At 42.4% G+C, this 24,145-nt stretch overlaps 1 protein-coding gene across 3 annotated transcripts; it reads left to right on the top strand.

Annotated features, from left to right (window-relative positions):
* Nucleotides 1–112: 112 nt before the first annotated feature.
* CFAP57 (cilia and flagella associated protein 57) lies at nt 113–22,348 on the top strand. Of its 3 annotated transcripts, none has more exons than XM_033152419.1 (22): nt 113–297; nt 1,865–1,971; nt 3,547–3,833; nt 5,229–5,436; nt 7,016–7,168; nt 7,962–8,101; nt 8,770–8,935; nt 9,908–10,021; nt 11,526–11,738; nt 12,153–12,326; nt 13,433–13,594; nt 14,339–14,494; nt 14,625–14,718; nt 16,727–16,917; nt 18,006–18,179; nt 18,925–19,083; nt 19,389–19,532; nt 19,646–19,762; nt 20,341–20,475; nt 20,552–20,695; nt 21,178–21,310; nt 22,087–22,348. In XM_033152419.1, exons 1-22 carry the CDS (start codon nt 141–143, stop codon nt 22,269–22,271), a joined length of 3,513 nt encoding a protein of 1,170 aa, XP_033008310.1. In that variant the 5' UTR covers nt 113–140; the 3' UTR covers nt 22,272–22,348. The 3 variants fall into 3 exon arrangements, with proteins under 3 accessions (XP_033008310.1, XP_033008308.1, XP_033008311.1); XM_033152417.1 differs by having other exon boundaries at nt 1,655–1,971; XM_033152420.1 differs by lacking the exons at nt 18,006–18,179; nt 18,925–19,083; nt 19,389–19,532; ... (3 more) ...; nt 21,178–21,310; nt 22,087–22,348 and having other exon boundaries at nt 1,655–1,971; nt 14,625–14,696; nt 16,727–16,887.
* Nucleotides 22,349–24,145: the final 1,797 nt, after the last annotated feature.

Genomic DNA, 24,145 nt, shown 5'->3' with positions numbered 1-24,145 from the left:
ACGCCGTTTCCATAGCAACCAGCGCCGACTTCCTTTTTTCTTCTGCTCATTTTACCTTAAGGAGAGAGAGAGAAAGAAAGAGAGAGAGAGAGAGCGCTTCTTTCCCCTTTTCCAGCAAAGTTTGCTGAATCTCAGGCGCCATGTCGGTGATTGTAGCGCAAGCCCTCCACATCTTTGGCTTCCAGTCTCGGGTGGCAAATAATATTTGCTTCTTCGATGAACAGATAATAGTGTACCCTGCGGGGAATAGCTGTGTGAAATATCACATTGAGCAGAAATGGCAGAAGTTCATCCCAGGTAAATCAGCTTCCTCCTCTTCCTCCCCCCCCCCACCCCCTGCTCTCCCATGGCCCCTCACTGCCAAGGCTGAAATTTAGGAAAGGAAGCGGGAAGGTGCAGCCATCCAGCCACCCACCTAAAATATCAGTCTTATAAATAGGCAAGGCTTCGTCTGCATTCCTGGCTGCTGACCCTTCCCTTTCAGATTTTAGACATGATACTTGTGCTATTTCTTACTAATAAAGTAGCCACCTGGGTTTGTTTTTTAAAAAATAGTTGCAGTGTTAGAGATTCAGGCTCGGAACCCAGGTATCACATTAAAGTTGGAAAGCGTGGTTGAAGCTGGTAGGAAACTCAGTTTACACAGCTTCATAGTTTCCAAAAAATAATAACAGTATTTGTTCTTATATGTTTTCACAACAATGTCATTTACAGATCTGACACTTGGTTGCAAAGTGGCTTCTACCCATTATTATGTTCTGTCTAGATTTAGGTGAAATATAAACATTTTCACTTCTTGCTTATGCTGTTTTAAAATGCAACTTCCCATTAGGTGTATATTTTAGAGATGGTTACAGTCAAGCGTTGCTGAACAATTCATCTGAGTATCCTTGGAATATTTTTGTATAAACTGCTTAGATATTTATTATATTAAGTGGTATTAAAATGTCATAAACAAAACAGATGTTCAGGAAACTATGGTTTAGTATCATGTGAATGAACCTGAGTGAGATTTTTATGTAGAGGTTGAATGGCCACCTGTCATGTGATTCCTGCATTGCAGGGGGTTGGACTAGATGACCCTTGAGGTTCCTTCTAACTCTATGACTATGATTCCATGGGCCTTGCTCTTGCATGCTTCTTTCTACTCTAGGGTGGCTGTGATGAGACTGGAAGCGCTACCTTCTGTTACCGGTTACGTACCGTTTGGCATTATGTCTATATTCTAAACGGTGGTAAATTTTAATTATTTTAATTATTTAATTATTGTTTATTGAAACAAGCCAAGTTTGTAAACCAATGTTTGAAGCTTGGCTTGTTTTAGTAAAGGAGCAAAGTGACTGCAATCCCCTCTCTGGGAACGTGCATAGTCACACATTCATGCCAATACATAGATTCAACTATGCTAATACATAGTTTGCCTTAATGTTATGTGTGAACTGAGCCAGTGTCTCTACAACAGATAAATTATTGGGATTTCGGTTTCCTGGATTATCATCTCTATAACTGTTTAATCTCAGTAATATGTAGTTATTTCCTAAAGTCTTTGAAAAAAGGTGAAGCCCACATGGGCATCCTTGATATTGGACTTGGCTCCTGAAAATGTAATGTTCCTACATGAAGCTCACATAAGCTTTTTCTCTGTGCTTTATAGGCTCAGAAAAGAGCCAAGGGATGCTAGCACTGGCAATTAGTCCAAATCGACGCTATCTGGCTATTTCAGAGATACTGCAGGATAAACCTACCATCACAATCTATGAACTGTCATCCGTCCCATGCAAGAAGCGGAAGATCTTGAACAGTTTTGATTTTGCGGTCCAAGAATTTATTAGTGTAGCTTTTTCCCCTGATTCCAAATATCTAGTGGCACAGACAGGACCTCCAGAATCAAACCTTGCCTACTGGATGTGGGAAAAGCAAAGAACAATGGCAATTATCAAGGTTGATGTCCAGAACAATCCTCTTTATCAGGTAACATAGAAGAGAAGCACCACATGCATCAGTATAGTACAGGTACATGAGGTAATTATTGCCACTTGTCATTGCCTCAAAGAGAAAGGCTCTGCCTCCACCATTGGAGACCTCAGTTAGAAAAGCTGCCATATGGAGATAGACTCAGTGTGAAATCTCAGATCTGCTGTTCACATTCACACATTACGTCTGAGACACAGAACTTGCATGATTGAATGGGTATACAAGCATTGCAGATCAGCAATTATACTTTAGATACTTTTTGTCTTTTTCTTAGGGTGTATGGAGTGTTAGGGGAGGGGTAGTACTACTGGTGGGGGACATATTGTGCTCCGAGGTAGTTTGTCTACCTTTGGTCCCCGCCCTGCACTCAGCTGTCACCTCTGGCTCCTAGAAGCTGTCAGCATGCGATAGCCATACCCTGGGAAATGTCTTCAACTGGCTGGCTAAACCAGGTGATGGCAAATGATGGGTCTCAAAAGGTTGTTCAGGTAGGAGCTTCCTCTGTATGTGAAGACAGGATAGAGCGGATGAGACCAATAGTGGGTCCTACAGTCAAGGAGGTGTTTTCTGCACATGCTGTAGAGCAGGCATGTCCAACAGGTAGATCGTGATCTACTGGTAGATCACTGGACGTCTGCGGTAGATCACTGGTAGATCATTGGCTCCCCCCAAAGAAGCTGAAGAACTGTGGCTCCCCTAAAAAAAAGTTCAACGTTTTACCTCCTCTCTGAAAAAAATCAACTGCCAGTAGATCACTGACAGTTTTTTAACTATGTGAGTAGATCGCAGTCTCTTGGGAGTTGGCCACCCCTGCTGTAGAGGGAAGTGAGGGGCAGATGGGGTTTGTCAACCTGGGAAGGTAGCCCATCTAGGAGATCTTAAACCTCCACTGCCTTTTAGGGGGTATCTTTGGGTGAAGAAAAGGCTAAGGAGTAAACCCTACACAAATCCAGGGTGGATTCCCTATGATGGTTGTATGGCGCTTTGTGCTTCTCATTCTGGCAGCTCCTTCAGCCAAGCTGGTGCCAAACTTATTGCTCTGCTTTCCTTTGAACCACATCAGTAAGACCAAGAGGAGGATCTTGTTTGGGCAGCCCAAAACCCAAACTGTCCAGGTTTGTGCCTTGGGGAGGTCACTTCGGTGCTGTTAACACAGCAGTTTGACTTCACCCCTGGAGGTGCACTCCATTGTCTCTTGAGACAGATGGATGCAACAAGTGGTTGAGAATTGTACTGCAGCGTAACATCCTTATTTATTTCACAAACTGTGTCCTAAACGTGGCTCATAGCTAGAGTCAGGTTTCTTATTTAGGTTGCTTAGGCAGAAATGTGCAGTTACAAAGAAGGATGGGGCCAATTCCCTACTCCACTCTTTGTTTTATCATGAAGGCCTTTTTTCAGAAGTATTATGTTTAAATATTTATGATTTTTGTTCCTGTTTGTTTCCTTCATTTTTACACATTTTGTATTGTAACACTCTGGTGACCTTTGCTCTTAAATTTTTTAATCAGCTGACAATTGTTCATGTTGCTCATCAAGTAATCATTTATTTTATGTTGTTTTCCTTTGCAGGTGAGCTTCAATCCACAGGATAACACCCAAGTCTGTGTTACGGGATATGGCATTTTCAAGCTATTTAGATACACAGAAGGAACCTTAAAACAGACCAACTTCTTGCGAGGGGAACCTCAAAACTACCTGTCTCATGCCTGGCTTTCTGAAGAGAAGGTGGTTGTGGGCACTGACACAGGCAAGATCTACCTATTTGACTCGGGTGATCTTCGCTGGGAGACAAGTATTGAGCGCAAAGAGATAGTCTCTGAAGTAGAGAAGGAGGAAGCACAACAGGATTCAGAGAGGTGAGACTGCCTTCAAACTATTGACACTGGAGTGGTCAATGTGCTCCAGCAGATAATGTGTTTTACTATGATCTACAAATGGTATCATGGTCATGACTGTATTGCCTCTCTGAGACAAGTTATTGCCCCTGAGGCAGCCCTCAGGCTTGAAAAGGTTGTCCACCCATTTTATAAACACTTTTCACAATGTGAGTCCCATTGAACTCAGTGGGACTTCACTTCTGCATAGACATGCACAGGGTTGTACCGTTTGTCCCACTGTCATATGGGAACAGTTTTGTCTCACTGTCAAATGGGACTAATCATGATCTGCCACACTTGTTGGAGGATGAATAACTGAAATTTATAAGATATCGTTTAAAAGCTTGTGTAAAGTACTAATTAAATTCAAGAAGCATGCTTAGGAATGGAGTGTTAGGCTTTGTATATATTACTGACTTAAAATGCAGCAAGGTCATTTCCCCTCTGCTGCATGTTGAATTGCATAGGCATGTCCTTGTACACCTCAGTACAGTTGGATATGTTTCCAAGTCACATGCCGTCTGCCGACACCAGTGGGCAGAGGGAGCATGGTGCATTCATTGGTGCATTCAATCCAGATTGACCATGGATTGAGGCAAGAAACATCAAAACACAGTATTTCACAAACAACTACAGGACAGATGTGGATTGTAGCTAACATTGCATGGACATGGCTTCAAAAACCAGTGGTGAGAGGGCACTGAATGCAGAGTAAATGTGGGTGTGTGCAGTTTTAGTATCTTCCTTAAACCCTTCAGAATATTGACTTTGAAATGTTATAGCAAGTTCAATGAGATTTATGTTCTAATAGGTAACGGTAAAGGTACCCCTGACCGTTAGGTCCAGTCACAGACGACTCTGGGGTTGCGGCGCTCATCTTGCTCTATAGGCCGAGGGAGCCGGCGTTTGTTCGCAGACAGCTTCTGGGTCATGTGGCCAGCATGACTAAGCTGTTTCTGGCAAACCAGAGCAGCGCACAGAAATGCCATTTACCTTCCCACCGAAGCGGTACCTATTTATCTACTTGCACTTTGACGTGCTTTCAAACTGCTAGGTGGGCAGGAGCTGGGACTGAGCAACGGGAGCTCAACCCATCATGGGGATTTGAACCGCCAACCTTCCGATCGGCAAGCCCTAGGCTCTGTGGTTTAGACCACAGCACCACCCACGCCCCTATGTCCTAATATATGTGTACAAAATTTCAAATAGGGGAAACTACGTTGATACTAGGACTATGTGGCTTCTCTGAAATGAAAAAACAAGTTTAAAATGAACAACAATCATTTTTTATGCCTCTTGCAACTGACATTTGGAACTTGTTAGACTGTTTGCTGTTTCTCTGCTGCTGATTGATTGATGAATTTCTTTTTAAAGCCTTATTGAGTTTCCTGCTCACAATTCCCCTGAGATTTCCACTGAGGTGGTTTGTGAAACTGAAGCACAGCAGCAAGCATTTCTACCTCGGGTCTCTGCTATTGCTGCATATTCCAAGGGATTTGCTTGTTCAGCTGGTCCCGGGATTGTTCTACTCTTTGAAAAGTCAGACGAAAAGGAAGGTTACAGAGAAAGCCGAGAGATACGGGTAGGTAAGGTGTCTGAGACATGGAATGCTTGATTTATCGCATAGCTCACCAGCAATATAAATGTTGGAGGCAAAAGGAGGAGATTCAGCAGAACTAGCATCCACACTGTGCCAGGCACCACTCAACCCCAGCCGCAGACAGGAGACAAACACATAATGAGGCATTTGCTAATACCCAGCCATATCAATGAGGTCCAAGGTGGCTAAATGACAAACCCTACCTTGTGGTGCATCACAAGTCTTGCATACAGGAGGTCTCAGGTTCAAGCTTTGGATATGATATTGTGAGGGCTGCTGGAGAAAGTCCTCACACACTTACAGGTGCCAAAGCCAATCAGGGGAAGCACTCACCTTCCAGTTGGCTGCTCTCACACACCCAGGTTGCTGTTTGCATCTTGCAGCCACTGTCATCCCACCTTGCTATACTTGTTCTTTGCTCTGCTTGTTTAATTGATTGCCAGCCCTGCAGGTTATTGCCGCAGCAGACCTTGTTATTTGCCCACCCTATACCGTCTGAATTATCATTGTAGCAGTAGTGAGCTTGTGAGCTGCGAGGAGCCTGCCTCCACCCTTCATTGGAGCTCATGGTCAGATGGAAGAGAATGTTGCTGAGTCACAGTAGCAAAAATGGAGTACATGGTTCCAGCCAAACAGCCCATTCTCCATCCCCAGCTCCAGCCCCCTCCCCCCTACAGAGGGATCTGAAGAGCTAAGAGAGAGCCTTGGATAAGAGATTGTGTTGACTGTAATCTTCATTAGCCCTTATGAATCATGGGGTGGGGACATCCTTGCAGCAGCTGCAGTGATGAGATCATCAGGATGAGGCTAGGTGGCAGCAGTGAGGTTGGGAGAGCTCCATGGTGGCTATACCCTTGTAGGTGTGCACCCATCTGCATGGCCAATGCTTTCCCAACCTCACCACCACTTCATCCTGCTGCTGCTGCTGGGAGGACATCACTGCCCCACCTTCATGAACCATCACTATACTTATCCCTCCCTTGTGTGTGGTACTATGATGCTTCTATTTCTTCTGCTCCACTGCCCAGGCTGATGGTAAGAGTTGTTCAGCAGTGGAACAGACCCCCACAATGGGTCTCCTTCCTTGGAGGTCTTTAAGCAAAGGCTGGATGGCCATCTGTCATGAATGCTTTAGCGGCGATTCCTGTATTGCAGGGGGTTGGACTAGATAACCCTTGGGTCCCTTCCAACTCTAAGATTCTACGATCCCTCAAAACACAAGGGCTCAAGAGTGTTTGACAGTGTGAGGTAGTGGTAGATATTGTGTTCAGTTCAAATGCTTTCCTTTATATCCCCTATTTTACCAGCATAACATTGTGAGCATAGGGGTCAGGATTGGGATTTAAGGGAATTTAGGATATGGACTAAGCCCTCTCTGCCCTGGAACTGCCCATTTTTTGGCCCATGTGCCATTTTGGCTCTGTGCTTTTAAAGGTGAAGATCTTTATTAAGGTAATCTTGCTGCCATTGTTTATGGAATATTATCTATTACTCTGCTGCAAAACTGGACTAGAAAGTATGTATCTAGGAAAGTAGTTAACTAAGCAGCTTTATTTCATAGATTCCTCAAGACCAGTGCAGCAATGATCCAAACCAGTCGGACAAACAGGATGTTGTGTGTATTGCCTTCAGTCCTGCAGAGGAAACACTTCTGATCAGCACAACTAAGAATCAGCTCTATCTCCTCTCCATGTCAGCAGCTGAGATGAGCAAGGTGAGTTCATTAAGAGCACTCTGTTCTTAGCAACGACTTGGAAATGTGGTGTTCAAAGTAATTTTATATTCTTGTACTGCAAAGAACAGAACGAAAACAAGAAACCAAGACAGTCTGGTAATATGATTGCATCAAATTAATTACTCAGCAACCCTTTAAAAAAGTGTTGAAAGGAGAACCAGCAACATGAAGAATACTCTCAATTGCACAGTTCCTTCACCAGTCATGATATCAGCAATGAATAACTCCTATAGCAACTTCACATTGAAAGCACCAATAACCATGCAGCAATATCATGACCACACGACTCACGGCACTTAGGCCTTTCATTAGTGTTTCCATCCGGACCATAGCCAGTATCAATTTATGGATATAGAGAGTGGCAGCCTTTCCTGTTGCAACCTCCTTTGCCCTAGTGCATAGACATGTTGGTGTAATCCTCATCAAAAACAATCCAAAATGTCATGTTCTTCTGTGAGACAGCAAGGACACATTTCAGCCATCTTAAATACCTCTTGCAGAAAATCTCCCCAAGATTTGTAAGGTCTGTTCTCCAGTCAAATTTCCAGCAGCGGCTGTTTCTGTTTGGACCTCTTCAGAGTACTGGTACTTTTCTATAGTCACTGGTGTACTTCTCTATAAATGCCCTATTTGTCACTAGACTTTCCAGTGCTTTGATAAATTTAGTACATATCAAATGCCTCCCTTTCGCTATGGAGAGAAGTTCAGTGTTGCCTGGTGTTACACCATCACATGAGCAGCTCTAGCTAACATGTTTGTGATATTTCACTAGGGGGAGACAGCTCACTTTGAATACCTGAACCACCCAATACATTCTGCTTCCATTACTGGCTTGGATACCTGCATTCGCAAGCCCCTCGTTGCTACCTGTTCACTGGACAAATCTGTCCGCATCTGGAATTATGAAAACAAGTAAGGGGACATGATCTGTTGCACGGCCTTTTGATTTGTACTCAGACTATGAATTTTACTCAGACTATGAGTGAGTGGCAATTCACTACAGAGCCCCAGGCAATCATCAGGACAAGTGTCAGTCCAATTCTGATAAACAGAAAGTGCTTATATTTACTCAGAGAACAAAATAATATTAAGAGATGGTGGTTGCTCTAGAAATCGGTTGATAGGCAAGGTTTAGATACATAATTATACTACTCCATGGGACTCCTGTGTATGTAACAGAAACATAACTCTAGTTCTAAATCCAGAAAAAATCCATTAAAAATCTGGAGCTATCAAAATTAGAAAACCTATTACTTTTATCAACTTTAGGTTTTAAAAATGGCAGTTTTATTGTTAGCTCTGGTTATACAAATTGATTCTCATGTGATGCTGAATTAATTTGGTTGCCTGACAGTATGAACCACCTGTCATGTGAAAAATTATTTTTGCTGCCCTGTTGTATGCTTTGAAAGGGACTGGTATATCTATGACATTGTCAAGTTGTCTTTGTTCCCCTTTGTTCACTGTTCCCCAGCATTTGACCTTCTTGGGGGAACTGTGACCAAAAATAGCACTAGTTACAACTTAGTTGCAGAGAAGTGTGGTGTGTGCTTTGATTGCCATGGTTGCTCTTGCTGCAGCACACTGGACCTGTACAAGGAATACCAAGAAGAGGCATATGCACTTTCCCTTCACCCTAGTGGACTGTATGTGTTGGTCGGTTTTGCTGACAAACTCCGACTTATGAATCTGCTTATTGATGACATCCGGACTTTCAAGGACTTCACTGTACGAGGGTGCAGAGAGGTGAGCAGTGCAGGGGAAGGAACTGGTGGAGGAGCTTGAATGGGGAACACCAGATTTGGAGGTGACACAGGCATTTTATGACTAGTAAGTTGTGTTACCACGTTTGCTTGGAACAGGTCTCTCCCTTCACACCTACAGACTATTTTTCTGTGTTCAGAAAATAACCCATACCAGAACACAATTTCTGGGGGAGATTTTGCTCAAATATGCTAGAGGAATTTCCCCACATTCTGCTGGAATACAGAGTAGGGTGTGATCCCAGAAGGGTGATTTCCAGGTATACACAAAAAGACTATTGCCTTCTTCCTTTGGAATAAGGAGAGTCTTCGATTTAGGTAGAGTTTAGGATACTTCTTGTACAGACATCTGAAGTCTCAGGGTTCTCTGTTGCTAATCAATTAGGCTAGGATTTGAAGGAAGATTCAACATTTAAGCATTTCAGAAGGTCTCATGCCAGTATACAGTGGTACCTCCGGTTACAAACGGGATCCGTTCTGGAGGCCCAGCTGTATCCTGAAATCTTCGTAACCGGAGGTGCCCTTCTGCACACACAGTGTGATTGAGCGCTTCTGTGTCTGTGCATGTGTGCGTGGCGAAACCTGGAAGTATACACTTCCAGGTTTGCCACATTACCTGAAGGTAATGTAACCCGAGGGTCCACTGTATAGTGTGTGGACACTCACTTTTCCATTTCAATAGAGTTCAGTGGGACCCTCAAGTAACTTTGTCCTAGTTTGCTAGATTCTTAATAGCTCACTTTCCCAGACAAAATTTGGAGCCAATGGAGGGGCACAAAATAGCAGAATACCACTCTCTGACAACATCTGGTTATCTGGTTATCTGGTTGTGATGAAGGATGATTAGAGGCTGTTTTCTGCATGGCCTCCAAATTATGGATATCTGGTACCTTCACAAAGAGGTTACCTATGTGAAGTCTCATTGCTTCATGCTGTCTCCTACTTCTCTCTACAGTGTGCCTTCAGTACAGGAGGTCATCTGTTTGCAGCAGTAAATGGAAATGTGATTCACATTTATTCTGCCACAAGTTTTGAAAACATCATTAACTTGAAAGGACACAATGGGAAGGTCAGTAAGTGATGCCTACAATACAGGTAAAATAGTACATTAAACTGAATATATTTGAAATGCCAAAATAACAGGATCTCTCAAGAAGCTGGTTTTGAGGCTCTGCCTATCGCTGAATTCCTTTTTTATTACAAAGGAACTAGAAACTAAAGAATAGGAGTGAAGGATTAAAAATACTCCAAGGTGCTCCTGAGTATAGTTCTCTGGCAGTGCAGATAAAATTTGGATCACTTTTCACGAACAGTGGAATCAGCTTTCTCCTCTGCTATGTGCAATAGCTTAGGTTAAAAGAAAGCCAGCATTTTTACAGTACTTTGTAATCCTATACACATGTAGCTGGCAGTAAGTCCAATTGAACTCAGTGGCACTTACTACTGATTTTAATAGGAATGTGCTTAAATTTCTCTTGCTGAAATAGTAGGGCTTAAAAGTGCTTTTGTTTGTCTGGGCTCGGCTTATCAAGAAAACAGATATATTATTTAATGTTTGTTTACTGAATTGCCAACAACCTGTTAGATGACTGTGGAGACGACTTTCCCTCCAACATCCCTTGCCGTAATTGGCCTCCCAAATATCAGTGCAAAAGAGATTTGAAATATCCTGAATTTAAGAACTTTGACCCAATGAATTTCTTGAACTGTCATCAGCCCTGCTTTGATGCCCTAGTGATCACAAACAGGTAAATTCCAAGCTTATGAAATGTTTTGATATATCTCCATAAGTTCCACCCATGATTACATACAGCGGTTCAGTGCCCTCTTATCTCACCATTTTGTGCTCTGAGTCCAATTTATAGTGAAAGCAAGGGGACTATCTGGGATGGAATGAGATAAGACTTATTAGCAATAAGGGAAAAGGTTAAACAGAATAAAGCAAGTTTGTAAATAGCCACTCTTCTGTGATGAGAATTGCCTCCAGGCAACTAGGCAGACAATTTCTTATAATTTGGAAGAGTTTCATAAATAATTTTATAATTGACTCCAGTATTTATAAACAATTTTAAGTTATTACAATATACACGAGAGCAAGGTGAAAATGAAGTGAATACCTTTTAAACTGAGTTATTAGAAATGGGTTCGAAAACTACAGAGCATGTTATTTGTTATTCACTTTTTATTGATTTGTCAAAAAAGGCATAGAACTTTGAGCAGGGGAGGACAAAACCTGAGGAGCAACAGGTAATCTGCAGACCTTTCCTTGCCATTGGCTATGATGTGTTTGGAGACCAAATGTGTGAGCTGTTATAACTCTGGATTCAGTTCATGAACATAATTCCTGACCCTCTGCTGGATTATAATGGGAATCTTTATCTTAACTGCTTACAGGTAAACTGTGAGCACAAAGGACACAGGGTTGAAAGGGGCTGTGTTCTGTGAGTCTCTTATGTAAAAGGTTTGATGCAATGACACCAGGTAAACAGGCAGGGTACCAAGCAGCAACCTGTCTCTTGTGCCTAAGTAAGGATTGCCTGAGCATTCTATATATATTCTCCCCCCCCCCCCAGGTACGCGCAGTTGTGTGGAGCTTGGATGACTATAAACTGATCTCCTGTGGCACAGATGGGGCAGTATATGAATGGAACCTCCAGAATGGCAAGAGAGAATCCGAGTGTGTGCTCAAGTCCTGCAGCTACAATGGAGTGGCAATATCACCCGATGCAAAAGTCATATTTGCTGTCGGATCTGATCATAGCATCAAGGAGATCTGTGATTCTGCGGTGAGCTCATGTGCAGACACTTATGGAGCTGATCAAAGTGCAGCAAACAATGCAGAAGTTAAGCTCAATGAACCCAGTGCTGTGGCTTGCAGTCCCACCCCCACCCCCGCTTTTAACACCAGTGGTTGCCTATCCCATGTAGTGACAGTTGTGTTCATAGTTTCCTTCTTCTCTATAAGAGTGTAGCCATCTAGGAAATCTATACCTTGCCTTGGTTGCAAAAAAATTGTGGGTTTCTTCCCAGTTATAAAGTTGAGAGGGAAATTCATGACTTTTGAGGCGTTGAGAGGATAACAAGACATTCACAGTGGAGAGAATGAATGGTGGATTTATGTACCCTCTGCCATTTTCCAGTGCAAATTTAATCCTTGCTGAGTGACTTGCTAAAAGCATGATGGGTGTCCTTTCTTTCAGATACTGCGAGAAGTGCCCACTTTTGAAGTTGCCTACACTTTCATAGTGGTATCTCATTCTGGACGCATGGTGTTCGCTGGAACCTCTGCAGGGACCATTCGGTCCATGAAATACCCACTACCTGTGCACAAGGAATTCAATGAATACCAAGCCCATGCTGGTCCAGTCACCAAGGTAAAGGCCAAGTCAGTCTCCAGGTCAACTTAATTGCCATAGCCTTTATTTATCCCTTCTTTTTCTGAGTCTGCAGCAACAAATAATGAAGGGAGGCACACATTATATCATGCAATGAGCCACAAATGGGCATACCTAAATATGATATATTTATCGTGTATCAAAGTACCTTAATAAGAATGACAATAGACAACAGAGTCTGTAATCGCAGCAATGGGGAAAGTAATGAGAATGAGTTCTACCTAAACACTACACCCATCAGCCTCATACTCGGGAGTTTTCCAAGCTGAGTGTATGTAGCTGGGAGAGTTACAGGTAGTTAGCCATGTTGGTCTGCCATAGTCAAAACAAAATAAAAAAAAAAAAAATTCCTTCCGGTAGCACCTTAGAGACCAACTAAGTTTGTTCTTGGTATGAGCTTTCGTGTGCATGCACACTTCTTCAATCTGAAAAAGTGTGCATGCACACGAAAGCTTATACCAAGAACAAATTTAGTTGGTCTCTAAGGTGCTACTGGAAGGAATTTTTTATTTTTTATTTTGTTGTAGCTGCGAGAGTGTAGGGAAAATCTCTCTGGGTTGCTAGCTTCTCAGACGCTGGAGTGCAACATTTACAACATTGTTGCTGTACAGTACTATTTTTTAAAATGTTATTTCATCCAGAAGGCTTGTTTATCTCTGATACTTTCACCATAGGTTCCAGTAATGCTGAGAGCAAGGGGGTGAGGGTGACTGTACTTCTTGGTGTCATGTTTAAAATCAGTCTACTACTGTACCTCATTAAAAAGATAAGACTGAGACTAATAATGAGAGCGAGTGGAAAAGCCACTGAAAACAAGGACAAGATGTTAATTAAATGGATTCTGAGGAATGGACAGCAGCCTGACAAATGGCAAGGGGAATGCTTGGAGCATAATGGAGAAAGTGGAGAAGAAGAAAAGAGATATCACTAGAGGCAAAGAGATGGATATATTTTTAAAACATTGGCTAATTGATCCTTACTAATCCAACCAGAGCATCTTCTTCTGATTCTGCCAACTGCCCTTTCTTTTCTCTGACTCTCCAATTGTGTTTTATTAGAGTTCAGTATGCCTTTTTTCTCCACAGATGTCCATAACAGCTGATGATCAGTTCCTACTAACATCTGCAGAGGATGGCTGTATATTTATTTGGAAAGTTTATGACAAAGAAGGGCGCGGATTGAAAAGGGAGAGAGATGTGCCATACTCTGATGAAGTATTGATCACTAGAACAGACATGGAAGAGAAGGTCAGTATGTATGAGTTTTGAAGTGGGAAGTGAACACATCAGAAGACTTTGTATCAACTAACCCAAATGTGCTTTATCTCCATGAGGGCACTTTCCCAGTACATATCATGGCCTTAGTAGACAGATGACAGCAGGTTTGAATTAGCCTTATAATACAAGAATCAAACATTGTATGCTTAAAATGTAGCTCGTGAGCTACATTGCTTCCTGTCCTGAAACCTACTTCACATATTATAGGAAATGCATATATATGGCCAGATACAATATATGCTATCTTTATATATACTACACTTGATGTTAGCCAAAAGGCCAAGAAGCGGTGCTGTCTTTATATATGATAGTTTTTCAGATAAACGTGAAGGGCAGGATTCACCTAACTGGCACCCATCAGTGGAAGCCCTGTGCAAGGACTTCCGCTTGTGCAGTAGGGCTTCTTTCCCCACCTGCTTGAAATGGGCTCGGTGGGGGTTGGGAGAACCCCCAGAATAGCATTTGGGGGTGGGGGAAGAGAGAGGGCATTGTTCTGCCTGGCATGCTAGAATGCTTGCACTAATGGAATGATTTGAAGGCTACCGTTTTGAATTCCACCTGAAATGCCTTGTGTGTATCCATGAAAAATTTAACATATGAAACAGCCCTAAAATACAGATCTGGCAAGATACTGTGTACAGTAGATTTTTATTTAATTTGCATATCTGAATGTTTTGCCACCAACTTCTTTTCTTATGATTCCTTACCCTGCAGACTCAGATCATGTTAGAACTAAAGACACGTGTAGAGGAACTGAAGATGGAAAATGAGTACCAACTGCGCCTCAAGGACATGAATTATAATGAAAAGATTAAAGAACTAACTGAGAAATTCATCCAGGAAATGGAATCACTGAAAACCAAAAACCAGGTGAGGGTCAAGCAATAACTACAACTCTCAGCATTATTGTGTCTTCCTTTTCCCATCATGCAGTCACCTGAGGGATTTGAAGGTTGGTATGCCTAGTTTCAGGTGTAATTGTCATCTCTATGTATTTCAGGTTTTGAAAGCAGATAAAGAAAAGCAGGAAGCGCAGCACCAGGAACAAGTTGCAGAACTAACGGAGAAGCAGGCAAGAGAGGTGCAAGACCTAGGTTAGGAGGACTTTAAGTCACACTTTCCTGCAGACTGTGAGAAAGGGCTTCAGTCCCCATGGTGAAAGATGAAGAAAGAAAACCTTTCCCTGTGCTGAGTGTTTGTCGCTCATGGCAAAGGGGCAACTTAGAGTCTACATAGGCATATTGACAATAATTTGCTTGAAAGTAACTGGAATTAACTCATATTTTTAATTATAATTATATCTCCCTGCCAATAAAGGCAGGAAGAAATGAGCAAACCTAATAAAGAAGAACATAAGGGGCAATAGATAAGCAGGGCATAGGTTAGGTAACTTTCTGAAAACTGGAGATACATTTTTAAAGGATCTTATCTCTGCAAGCCACCCAGAAACAAGGTTGTACTGCGCACTTCTTCCATGGCCATCGGTATATTACTGTCATTGCAAAGCCACCATAAGTGGAGCAGTCTGTATCATCTTTTTTTTTTTTTAATATCATTTTTATTAACTTTTCCAATCATAAAAATCACATCATATATTTATAAATATCAATTAATCCATATAACCCAATTAGTCCAAATAAGTCCAAATAAATTGCCGAATTATTAGATTTTTCTTTTAAGACTTCCCTTGCTTCAGACAATCAGGATCTCGATCATCCTCTTAATTTCATTGCCTTCCGTAGTCCGGTGTCTTCCATCTCTTTTCTGATGTTGTCCTTCTTTTCATTTTTTTTTTCATGCCACTGAGTGCTTTCACAAGTGAGATAAAACAACCAAAATCCATCCTGACTGTGTGGATTTTATGTCCATACTCTTTTCCACCCCCCTGGCGCGGCACCTCTCGTTCTTATCCAAAAGTCCCATCTCAACGGTCGCCATCTTAACTTAACTTCGATGAATTCCATATTTTGCGCTTGCTTAAATCTTTCTGGCTGCTTCAAAGTCTTTCCAAGAGTGGGAGCCTTTCCATATATAAGTTCGTACATTTTAAAAAAGTTTATGGCATTTCCACTCTCTATGACTTTCACAGCCCGATCTGCTGCAGTCGACCTCTAATTAATCTGCGTCATAAATCACTCCAGACACTCCAAGAAGTCGGCTAAGTCTCTAACAGAGGTAAAGAGGCAACCAAACAGCCAGGGGTGTAATTATGTCGTAAATTCCTTTCCACACAGTTTATCTCCAATCTCACTTGTAAATACTAAGAGCGTTTCTTCAAGGGGGGTTTTGCCCACAGAAATATCCAAACTCCATAGCATGAAACAAGGCTCCCCCCCCTTCATTCAATTCCCACATACCGATAGAATGTTACAGTCCTCTTTTCTTCTTATCTTCTCGGTGGCTGGATTTTTAAGCAAAATATCTCTTCTCCTTCTTGTCTGAAGCAAGTCCAAAACATTACCGAATTATTCACTTAAGTCCTGGAACCCAGGGCAGGAAGAGTGGCGTCAGGGAGAGCCGAAGTTCTCTCGGGGGCTATGCGTCCAAACCCCCCTTTCCCTCCCTCCTCAGAGGTTGGGACAGGGTTAATGGGCATCGCGGACGAGGCAGCTCTTCCCACCGATCCTGGGAAGATTTCGGGAGGCTGATTTACTCCCATCTCAGCCCCTAATTACCCCGTGAGACTCGGGAGAGTTGGAATTTTCGGCCATCTTCCTCCCACCCAAAAGCGGAAGTTGCAGTCTGTATCATCTTAGCATCTGCACAGCATTATGCACGTCACATAATTTCCACTTTTGGGGGGATGGCATGCAGAAGTTAATCCCCCAGTATTTTCATTTGTGCCTAAAGAGCCAGAACTACTGAGTATGAAGTTCTGATGTAGACACACCTGTAAAGAGTGTGCAAATGGGGCTTCAAAGCTAGTGATCGAGGAATAGTATGAGCTAGAGGAGAGAAATGTGAGCAGGCACCAAGATGTTGGGTCTAAAACGGCTCCCTAAGACTAAGGATAACTGGGAGAGGACAAGACATACCTTACTCTGTAATACATCTCCCCCCCACACACACATTGATTTGTTTTTTGCTCACTCTTTGGGTCAGAATCTGGCAATAACCAGAAGCTTCTGCTGGAGTTTGAGAAGTACCAAGAGCTTCAGATGAAATCCCAACGCATGCAGGAGGACTATGAGAAGCAGCTTCATGAAATGGAAGAGCACAAAAACCAGGCGCTGGAGGAGCTGACAGAATATTATGAGGCAAAGCTGCTTGAGAAAACCACTCAGCTGGAAGAGGTATGAGCTGTGATGGTTTTATTTTTATTTATTCTTAAGGATGGGCACAGTTCTACTATGCTTGAAGTTACTACTGATTCAGCCCTTCATCACTCTTCTGACTTCCACTAGCTGTGCCCTGAAGTTGAGCTCTGATCTGTGTACACTCTTGTCCTTGCCCCTCCTGATTAGGCAGACATCTCCCATCCCAAACACAGATCTTTCCAGTCTTCTTCTTCCCTGAGTGCCACTTACAGTTCTCTCAGATAAAACCCCTAGGCAGGCTGACCTGTTTCTGGTTTAGATAAGGTTGCCATATTTGAAAAAGTAAAAGTAAACCACGCCAACAAAAAGTCTCTGTCTGACAACATTCATACTTAAAACAAAAGGAACACTGTTCTTTAATCATTGTCCAGAAGCTTGTATATTGAAGCTTGTATGTGGCAGGTTATTTATTGGATTTACATACCTCCCTATACCAGAAGGTCTCAGGCTGGTTCATAGAAAATATCAACATAAAAACCACAAAAATATATAATCGAAATAAAAACAACGTTCCAATAACACCCCCCCCAAAAAAGAGCCACTCTACTGGATCCTACTAAGCAAGTTTCACAACTACAGAGATGCTAGTTTAAAGTACTCTTCAAGTAGATTATGCTCAACCCTACTCACCTGTCCTTTCTGGCTGAAGTCAATACTCTCATTTTTCCATCCTTACTGTACTCAGAGTGACATAAGTAGCTGGATGTTTCTACCATTCACCTTTCCATACATGTACTTTTTATATCCAGACTCACCCACCTGTCAGAGTTCACCTGCAAGGTTGGTGGAGGTAAAAATCTGGTGCTTGTATTCTGGTCAGATCCATTTATCCACCACTAATTTATGAACTGGGGTCATTCAGTGCTTTTGTAACATGTAATTAAGCCTCCAGCACTGTAACATCATGTTGCTGCATTGTCATCCCCGGAGAGCTTGTTTCAATCTGTCTCATCTCCAAACTAGCCCAGGGTCTTGCCTCTCCCAGGCAATCATTTCATTCTGATCCCTTAACAGTGTGGCTCCTTTAACTCCTCCTTTTTACTTTTCTCCTTCCTAACTTTCAGGCTCAAGATGAATCAAGAACTCAGCTCCGAGAATTTGAGGAAACTAAGAAGCAAATTGAAGAAGATGAGGATCGAGAAATCCAGGACATAAAAATTAAGTATGAGAGGCGACTTCGTGAGGAAAGAGAATCAAATTTGCGGCTAAAAGGGGAGACAGGAATCATGAGGAAGAAGGTATACTCACCTGTTTCAGGCTATCAGACTTCTGGTTTGTGATCATTTATTTCAAGATGTATATACCACTTTCTCCACCAACAAAATGACAATAAAAATAGATAATAAGAGTAGATTAAAATTATAAAAAGCAACACAAATTTTAATACCCAACTGTCCATTGAAACAATGTCACAGAAATGTCAAAAAAAATCTGTTTTACATCTAATGTAAAATTATTTCCTAAATTGCAAGGTTTTATCTAAAGGCTGGAATGCTAGCAAAGGGCCAAATTAAATGTTATGTTAATTGTACAAATGGCCCTTGCATGCTTGTTTTTCTTTAATTGTCAGATGATTGACAGGTGGGTCATCCCACCCATCTGTCCAACTCCCTTATGCAGTGCTTCCCAATATCCAGCTGCCTATTAGGTGTTTGGGAATTTCTGTGCAAAGTGCTTGGCATGCTCAGCATTTTCCAAGCACCCAGTATAGGGTTGGCAAAGCTCCTCTCTGCAAGAACCAGCTGTTTGACTGAGTTTCCCATTAGAGATTTGGTTGCACAGCCAATCCTGCAGGTTTGGAACTCACTGTCCATCAGTTGATGGGCCACTATCAGCTCTGCTTCCTGAAGGCATCAGCTGTACAGGGATATGGAGATGCCCACCATGTAGCTTTCACTGATTCCTGTCAGCAGTTCTCATGGAACTGTTGCTGAGTGAGACACTGGCTTCAGACTGAAAGATACCTTATGCTTTTTTCTCTAGTTCAACAGTCTGCAGAAAGAGATTGAAGAGCGCTGCAGTGACATTGAGGCAATGAAGGTGGAGCAGCAAAAGTTGCAAGGAATCATTAAAGCCTTAGAGAAGGACATCCAGGGGCTGAAGAGAGAGATTCAAGAAAGAGATGAGACCATTCAAGACAAGGTGAGGTGCTTGGATCTATGCTCCTTTCCCACCCGTCTACCCCCAGCTGGATTTTGCTGTTCAAATCTACAAAGGCTCTGACCCACTAAGCAATGCTTCTCTGTGTCTGCCTCCCAGTCTGAAGGATGGAGCTTAGAATTCGTTATCTCTTCTCTGATATTTCTGACACTTTTCCTTTTTCCTCCTCATATGCCATCGTCCCACGCATTGTCTCTTGACTCCACTGATGTAGGGCTGAAGTTGTAAGAGACCCTTGTGTCTCTTTAGACACCACTCACTTCATGTCTCTATTTTATTTGCCCCAGGAGAAGCGAATTTACGATCTAAAGAAAAAAAACCAAGAACTGGAGAAGTTCAAATTTGTACTAGATTATAAAATAAAGGAGTTGAAGAAGCAAATAGAGCCACGTGAGAATGATATCAAAGCTATGAAGGAGCAGATCCAGGAGGTGAGAAGCAGATTAGGCAGTCCACTCCCACCCCTGAAGCTGGGCCAGCTTGAAGACCATAGCAGGCCACAGGCCTCCTTAAAAATTTCCCCTCTTCTCATGCATCTGTGCAGATGGAAGGAGAGCTGGAACGTTTCCACAAGCAGAACACACAACTGGAACTGAACATATCAGAGCTACGGCTAAAACTGAAAGCCACAGACCGGGAGATGCACAAAGAGATGCAAAAGGTGTGTCAAATGGCAGCTGAAAAATGTGGTACACTAAGTTATAACTGGTCCTTCTTTAGGGTGTCATATAGAGACTAAGATGACCTCTAAAGTTTCCTTCCATCTTTATGATTCTGTAATGGTAATTGAAATTTTCTTCCACTGAATCTAGTGTTTAAATTTCACATTAGAGCAATGTGTTGGGGCTGCTCTAATATAATAATTTAATAGGTGACTTCACACATGCCTGTCCATGACTTGATGACTTGCATATGTAAAACAACAATTTCATTTCAGGCTTTCACATTATTTTGTATTTCCTAAAACTGAATGCTCTGCTTTTTCCTGAAGACAACTTATACATTCAGCTGTCGGTTATCAAGCTATGTAGATCTGGAAATTCAAGTGATGAAGAAGTATTGTGGGATTTGAAATGTTTAACGGGTCCAACCTACCACTGTCCCGATACATTGGGTACCCTCTGGCCAGTATTTGTCCCACAGACAATTTGTGAGATGTAATTTGATCCAGAGCAAGGAAGCCTCACCAACAGGCAATGTATTCTGCTGCATCAAGTTTTGGTGTTCCTCTGACTGCAGGAACGAGACATGGAAGCACTTGTCAAGCGATTTAAAACAGATCTTCACAACTGTGTGGGCCTCATCCAGGAACCCAAGAAACTGAAGGAAAGCATCCGGGATATCTATGAAAAGTATGTGCAGAAGGCAGATATGGTAAGTGAAAGTTCTTCTCTCTCAGCAGCAGATACCCACCATACTTCCTTTGAGCTCACTTCATTTGCTTCATCAGGTGGAAATTGTTGGCGTTGACACAGACTTGCATCAAGAGTACACACGGCAGCGAGAGCATCTTGAGCGCAACCTGGCAACACTGAAAAAGAAGGTGATAAAAGAAGGCGAGGTACATCGTGCAGACTATGTGCGCATCATGCAGGTACTAGCACTGTGAGGGGAAGTGGGCAGGTCCACTCTTCTAAACCGCTATAAGAAAAAAGTTCTATTTCCTCCATTCCCAGGTCCAGAAGGTCCAGAAATTTCAGTTTAAATAATGAATTTCAAATGTGGATTTGAAAAGTACTGTGGGTGGGATTCACTTAACGAGTCCCATCAGCAGAAGCCCTACACAAGAACTTCTACTGGCACAACCGGGCTTTTCCATGTGGCCCCCTAAATTGGCTCTGCGGAGGTCAGGAGAACCCCTGTTTTGTTTTAATAGATAGGCAATGCATGCCTGGCAAATGTGGAGAACACAAGAGGCTTCCTCCATTCCTTTATACCCCAAAGCATCTGCTTTGTTTAGCTCTTGCTCTTGTTCTGCATATCAGTATACTTTCCCACAATGTCAGCAATCTTTTTTGGTGTACAGAGACAGTAAATTTCATACCACCTTAGCTATGCTACATCTTGTTTCTGTAGGAAAATGTGAGCCTCATCAAGGAAATAAATGAGCTGCGGAGAGAACTGAAGGTCACCCGTACTCAAGTTCTTGACCTCCAGTCAACCTTGGGGCTCCTTATGAAACGCAAGAAGCAACCAGCACAATCCTTAGGTAACCATGTTGTTATTCAGCTCACTTTCCCCTTCTGCTCCTTCCCAGAAAATGTTTCCATTTCTTTCCTTTTGGCCCCTTTTCCCTAGAGCAGGGGTGGGCAATTGTTTTGTTCCCAAGGGCCACATGCAACTGTTGGTGGTGCTGTATTGCCAGTGAGAGGGGTTGATCAAAAGTTGGCTGGCATGTGTAAGTCCCTCATGTACTGGACTCACTTTGGTATTTTGTATTATCTAAGAGATTATGTTCTGCTATTGTAGATGCTGAACCAATTAAAAAAGGCACCTTACAACTTTATAGTCATATTGCTTTGGGATTAACACAGTAACAGTTGTCTTTGCAAAACAACTGGTCGTGAGCAAAGCAAAAGCCTAAGTGTTTCAACTCCCATTCAGTTTCAGTTCTACTTTTCTGCAAGGAGGATTGAACAAGATGCTGTTAGTGAGTGCCAACTCCCTAAGTTTAGCCTACCACCTCCTAGAGAGAGTTAGAGAGGATAAAAATATGCAGAGGTTCTTTAGCTCCTCTCACTGCTTCCTTACTGCTTAGAGAGGGGGCAGGTGAACAGGCATTGTCCAGGAGTGTTGCGAAGTGTCCAGGAACTGTCAGTGGGCCTTGTTCCTTGCTGTAGACCTTGGAAATTGCCCAATAATTCCAACCCTTGTTTTCCTTTTGTCCTTTCTGTTGTGTTCCTGGCTATCCCTCATCCTGGCTCATCTCTTTGGGGTATTTTCTACAGTTACAACCAAGCAATGTGATTTTTCCATTTCCTCCAGTTCCCTCCCCTGATCGGCACACTCCAACCATCCTACGGTTGAATCCAGAGGAGGAAACGGAGAGGATCATTGAAATGCAGCGGTTGGAAATCAAATACCTCCGAGACCAAATGCAAGGGCAGGAAAAAGCTCTTGCAGTTCGGCCTGCATCAGGTTCGAAACTTCCCATGCTAGAACTGGACTGAAGCAGCGGTGAACAATCACATTGACATGTGCAGAAGGCATCCAAACTTAGCTAATCTTCTCTGCATCTCTAGAGCACGGACCCTTTAGGTTCTTTGTTTTTGTTTAAGCACATCTGATTCTGGATAGGGAAAGGAAACAATAAACAAGTCAGACCGGATTTGTCTGCCTCTTGCTAATACGTTGCAAGTCTCCAAACAGGAGAAACAAGTGAAAAAACATGTAGAGCACCAGGGAAGAAGCTGGCTGCTCATAGGTGAGGCCATATCTCTACCACACAGCATAGCTCCGTTTCAACTCAAAGCAAAAATCCTGTTGGAGACAGGACCCTTGTGCCTAGCATTGATGCAAGAAAGTCTCAACTGTACACATTCTCTGTCCCCTGAGCTACTCTGGGAAATAAAGGATTGCTTGCATCTTTTCCCATTGGCAGCAATGAACCTGAGACCCTGTTAGTACAATCTGTGGCAGATCCATTGCTCTGTTCTGAGTTGCTTTTCCAGCTCTTTGCAGAACAATAAGTCTGTGCATGGCTGATTGCAGGTGTGAACCTACTTACTTGAGCAATATCTCTCTCACTCACACACCCAACCTAGGAGTCCTCAGTCCTTTCTCCTCACCCCTATATCTCTCTTCTCAAATATATCTTACTAACACGAATATGACATACCTTTCGATAGTGTGTGAATAATGCTAAATGGGAGGTACTAAGGAAAAGAAGTACCCACTATCTCCATGAGTGTTAGATAGTAATGATAAATATATTTATTTAAATCATTTGTACAAAGAGCGGTGTGTGTTTAAAAAAAATAGATACACCAGTTACACAAAACCTGCAAAGCACAAAATAAACATATCTAATTAAACAAACAAACCAGTCGGCTGAACTGAGGGCTAAACAGAAATATATTTGCATATGTAGGCACGTGTGCATGCGCACACCAAATGCCAATAGAGAGTGAGAATAATGGACCTTGGGGAATTCCACCTTGGGGCAACTGATGCTTGCCATGATATGCTTGATTTGGTACTCAAAGCAGGGCCTGAGAAGCAGGTTGCTATTGACATAGGGGACAATCTAAAAAAGGCACTCCCTAAGATATGTGAGGTCCAGGCTGCAAATGACTTGATGGGTAAGCATCAGGGCATTGAATGGAAGTTGGAAGCATATTGGCAGCCAGTGAAAATGCAATAAAACTGGCTGACTGTGTTTGCAGCAATAATATGCCCTCTGCTTTTCTGATACTGACACTGGCTGTTCTGTAATCTAATCTCCTTAGTAATGTATCCTATTCATAACACAACCATTTGTTTTCTGTCCTCCATGAGGCAAAGCAAAAGCACTTCAGCAATTTATGGTGCGTTGGTGATAAGCTATACCCTTCAAGTTATTCCTCCCTGACTTATCAGAACAAGACTCTGCAGCACCCTGGGTGGCTTCCAACAGAACATTAAAATGCAATAATCTATTAAACATTAAAAGTCTCTTAATTATTTGCATTTACGAATTAAAAGCCTTCTGAAATTCACCAATAACCTATGTTATGGGTAGGTTGCTATAAATGCTTTAGAAACTTTTTAGAAGATCAGCATAGAGGATTCCTTAACAAGGCAGATGCTCTTCAGAGTAAGCTACATGTAATGCTTTCTAGAAACAAATAATATTCATGCCTACAATTCCTAAACCATTCATATCCCATGTTACATCCATCACTAATTCTTCCAGCAATGGCAGCGGATGTGAATCAATCTTTCTTGATAATTATTAGGTAGCTAGGAGTGATCTTCCTCTGACAGGTGCTTAAAACACTCCCTAATAGTTTAGTCTTTGCTCCACAATGGTGCAATGCTGCCCTCAGGTGAGAGGTTTATCCCA

The sequence above is a fragment of the Lacerta agilis genome, chromosome 6, assembly GCF_009819535.1.
Source record: "Lacerta agilis isolate rLacAgi1 chromosome 6, rLacAgi1.pri, whole genome shotgun sequence".
NCBI classification, from domain to species: Eukaryota; Metazoa; Chordata; class Lepidosauria; order Squamata; family Lacertidae; genus Lacerta; species Lacerta agilis.
This window is presented reverse-complemented; position numbering and strand designations above follow the sequence as displayed.

Excerpts from the sequence above, each read along its gene's own strand:
- CFAP57 (XM_033152417.1), top strand. The coding sequence starts at position 141 with ATGTCGGTGATTGTAGCGCAAGCCCTCCACATCTTTGGCTTCCAGTCT. Across the intron at positions 10,022-11,525 it reads TGAAAGGACACAATGGGAAG|GTACGCGCAGTTGTGTGGAG; the intron begins GTCAGTAAGTGA and ends CCCCCCCCCCAG. Across the intron at positions 14,719-16,726 it reads AAGAGAGGTGCAAGACCTAG|AATCTGGCAATAACCAGAAG; the intron begins GTTAGGAGGACT and ends TCTTTGGGTCAG.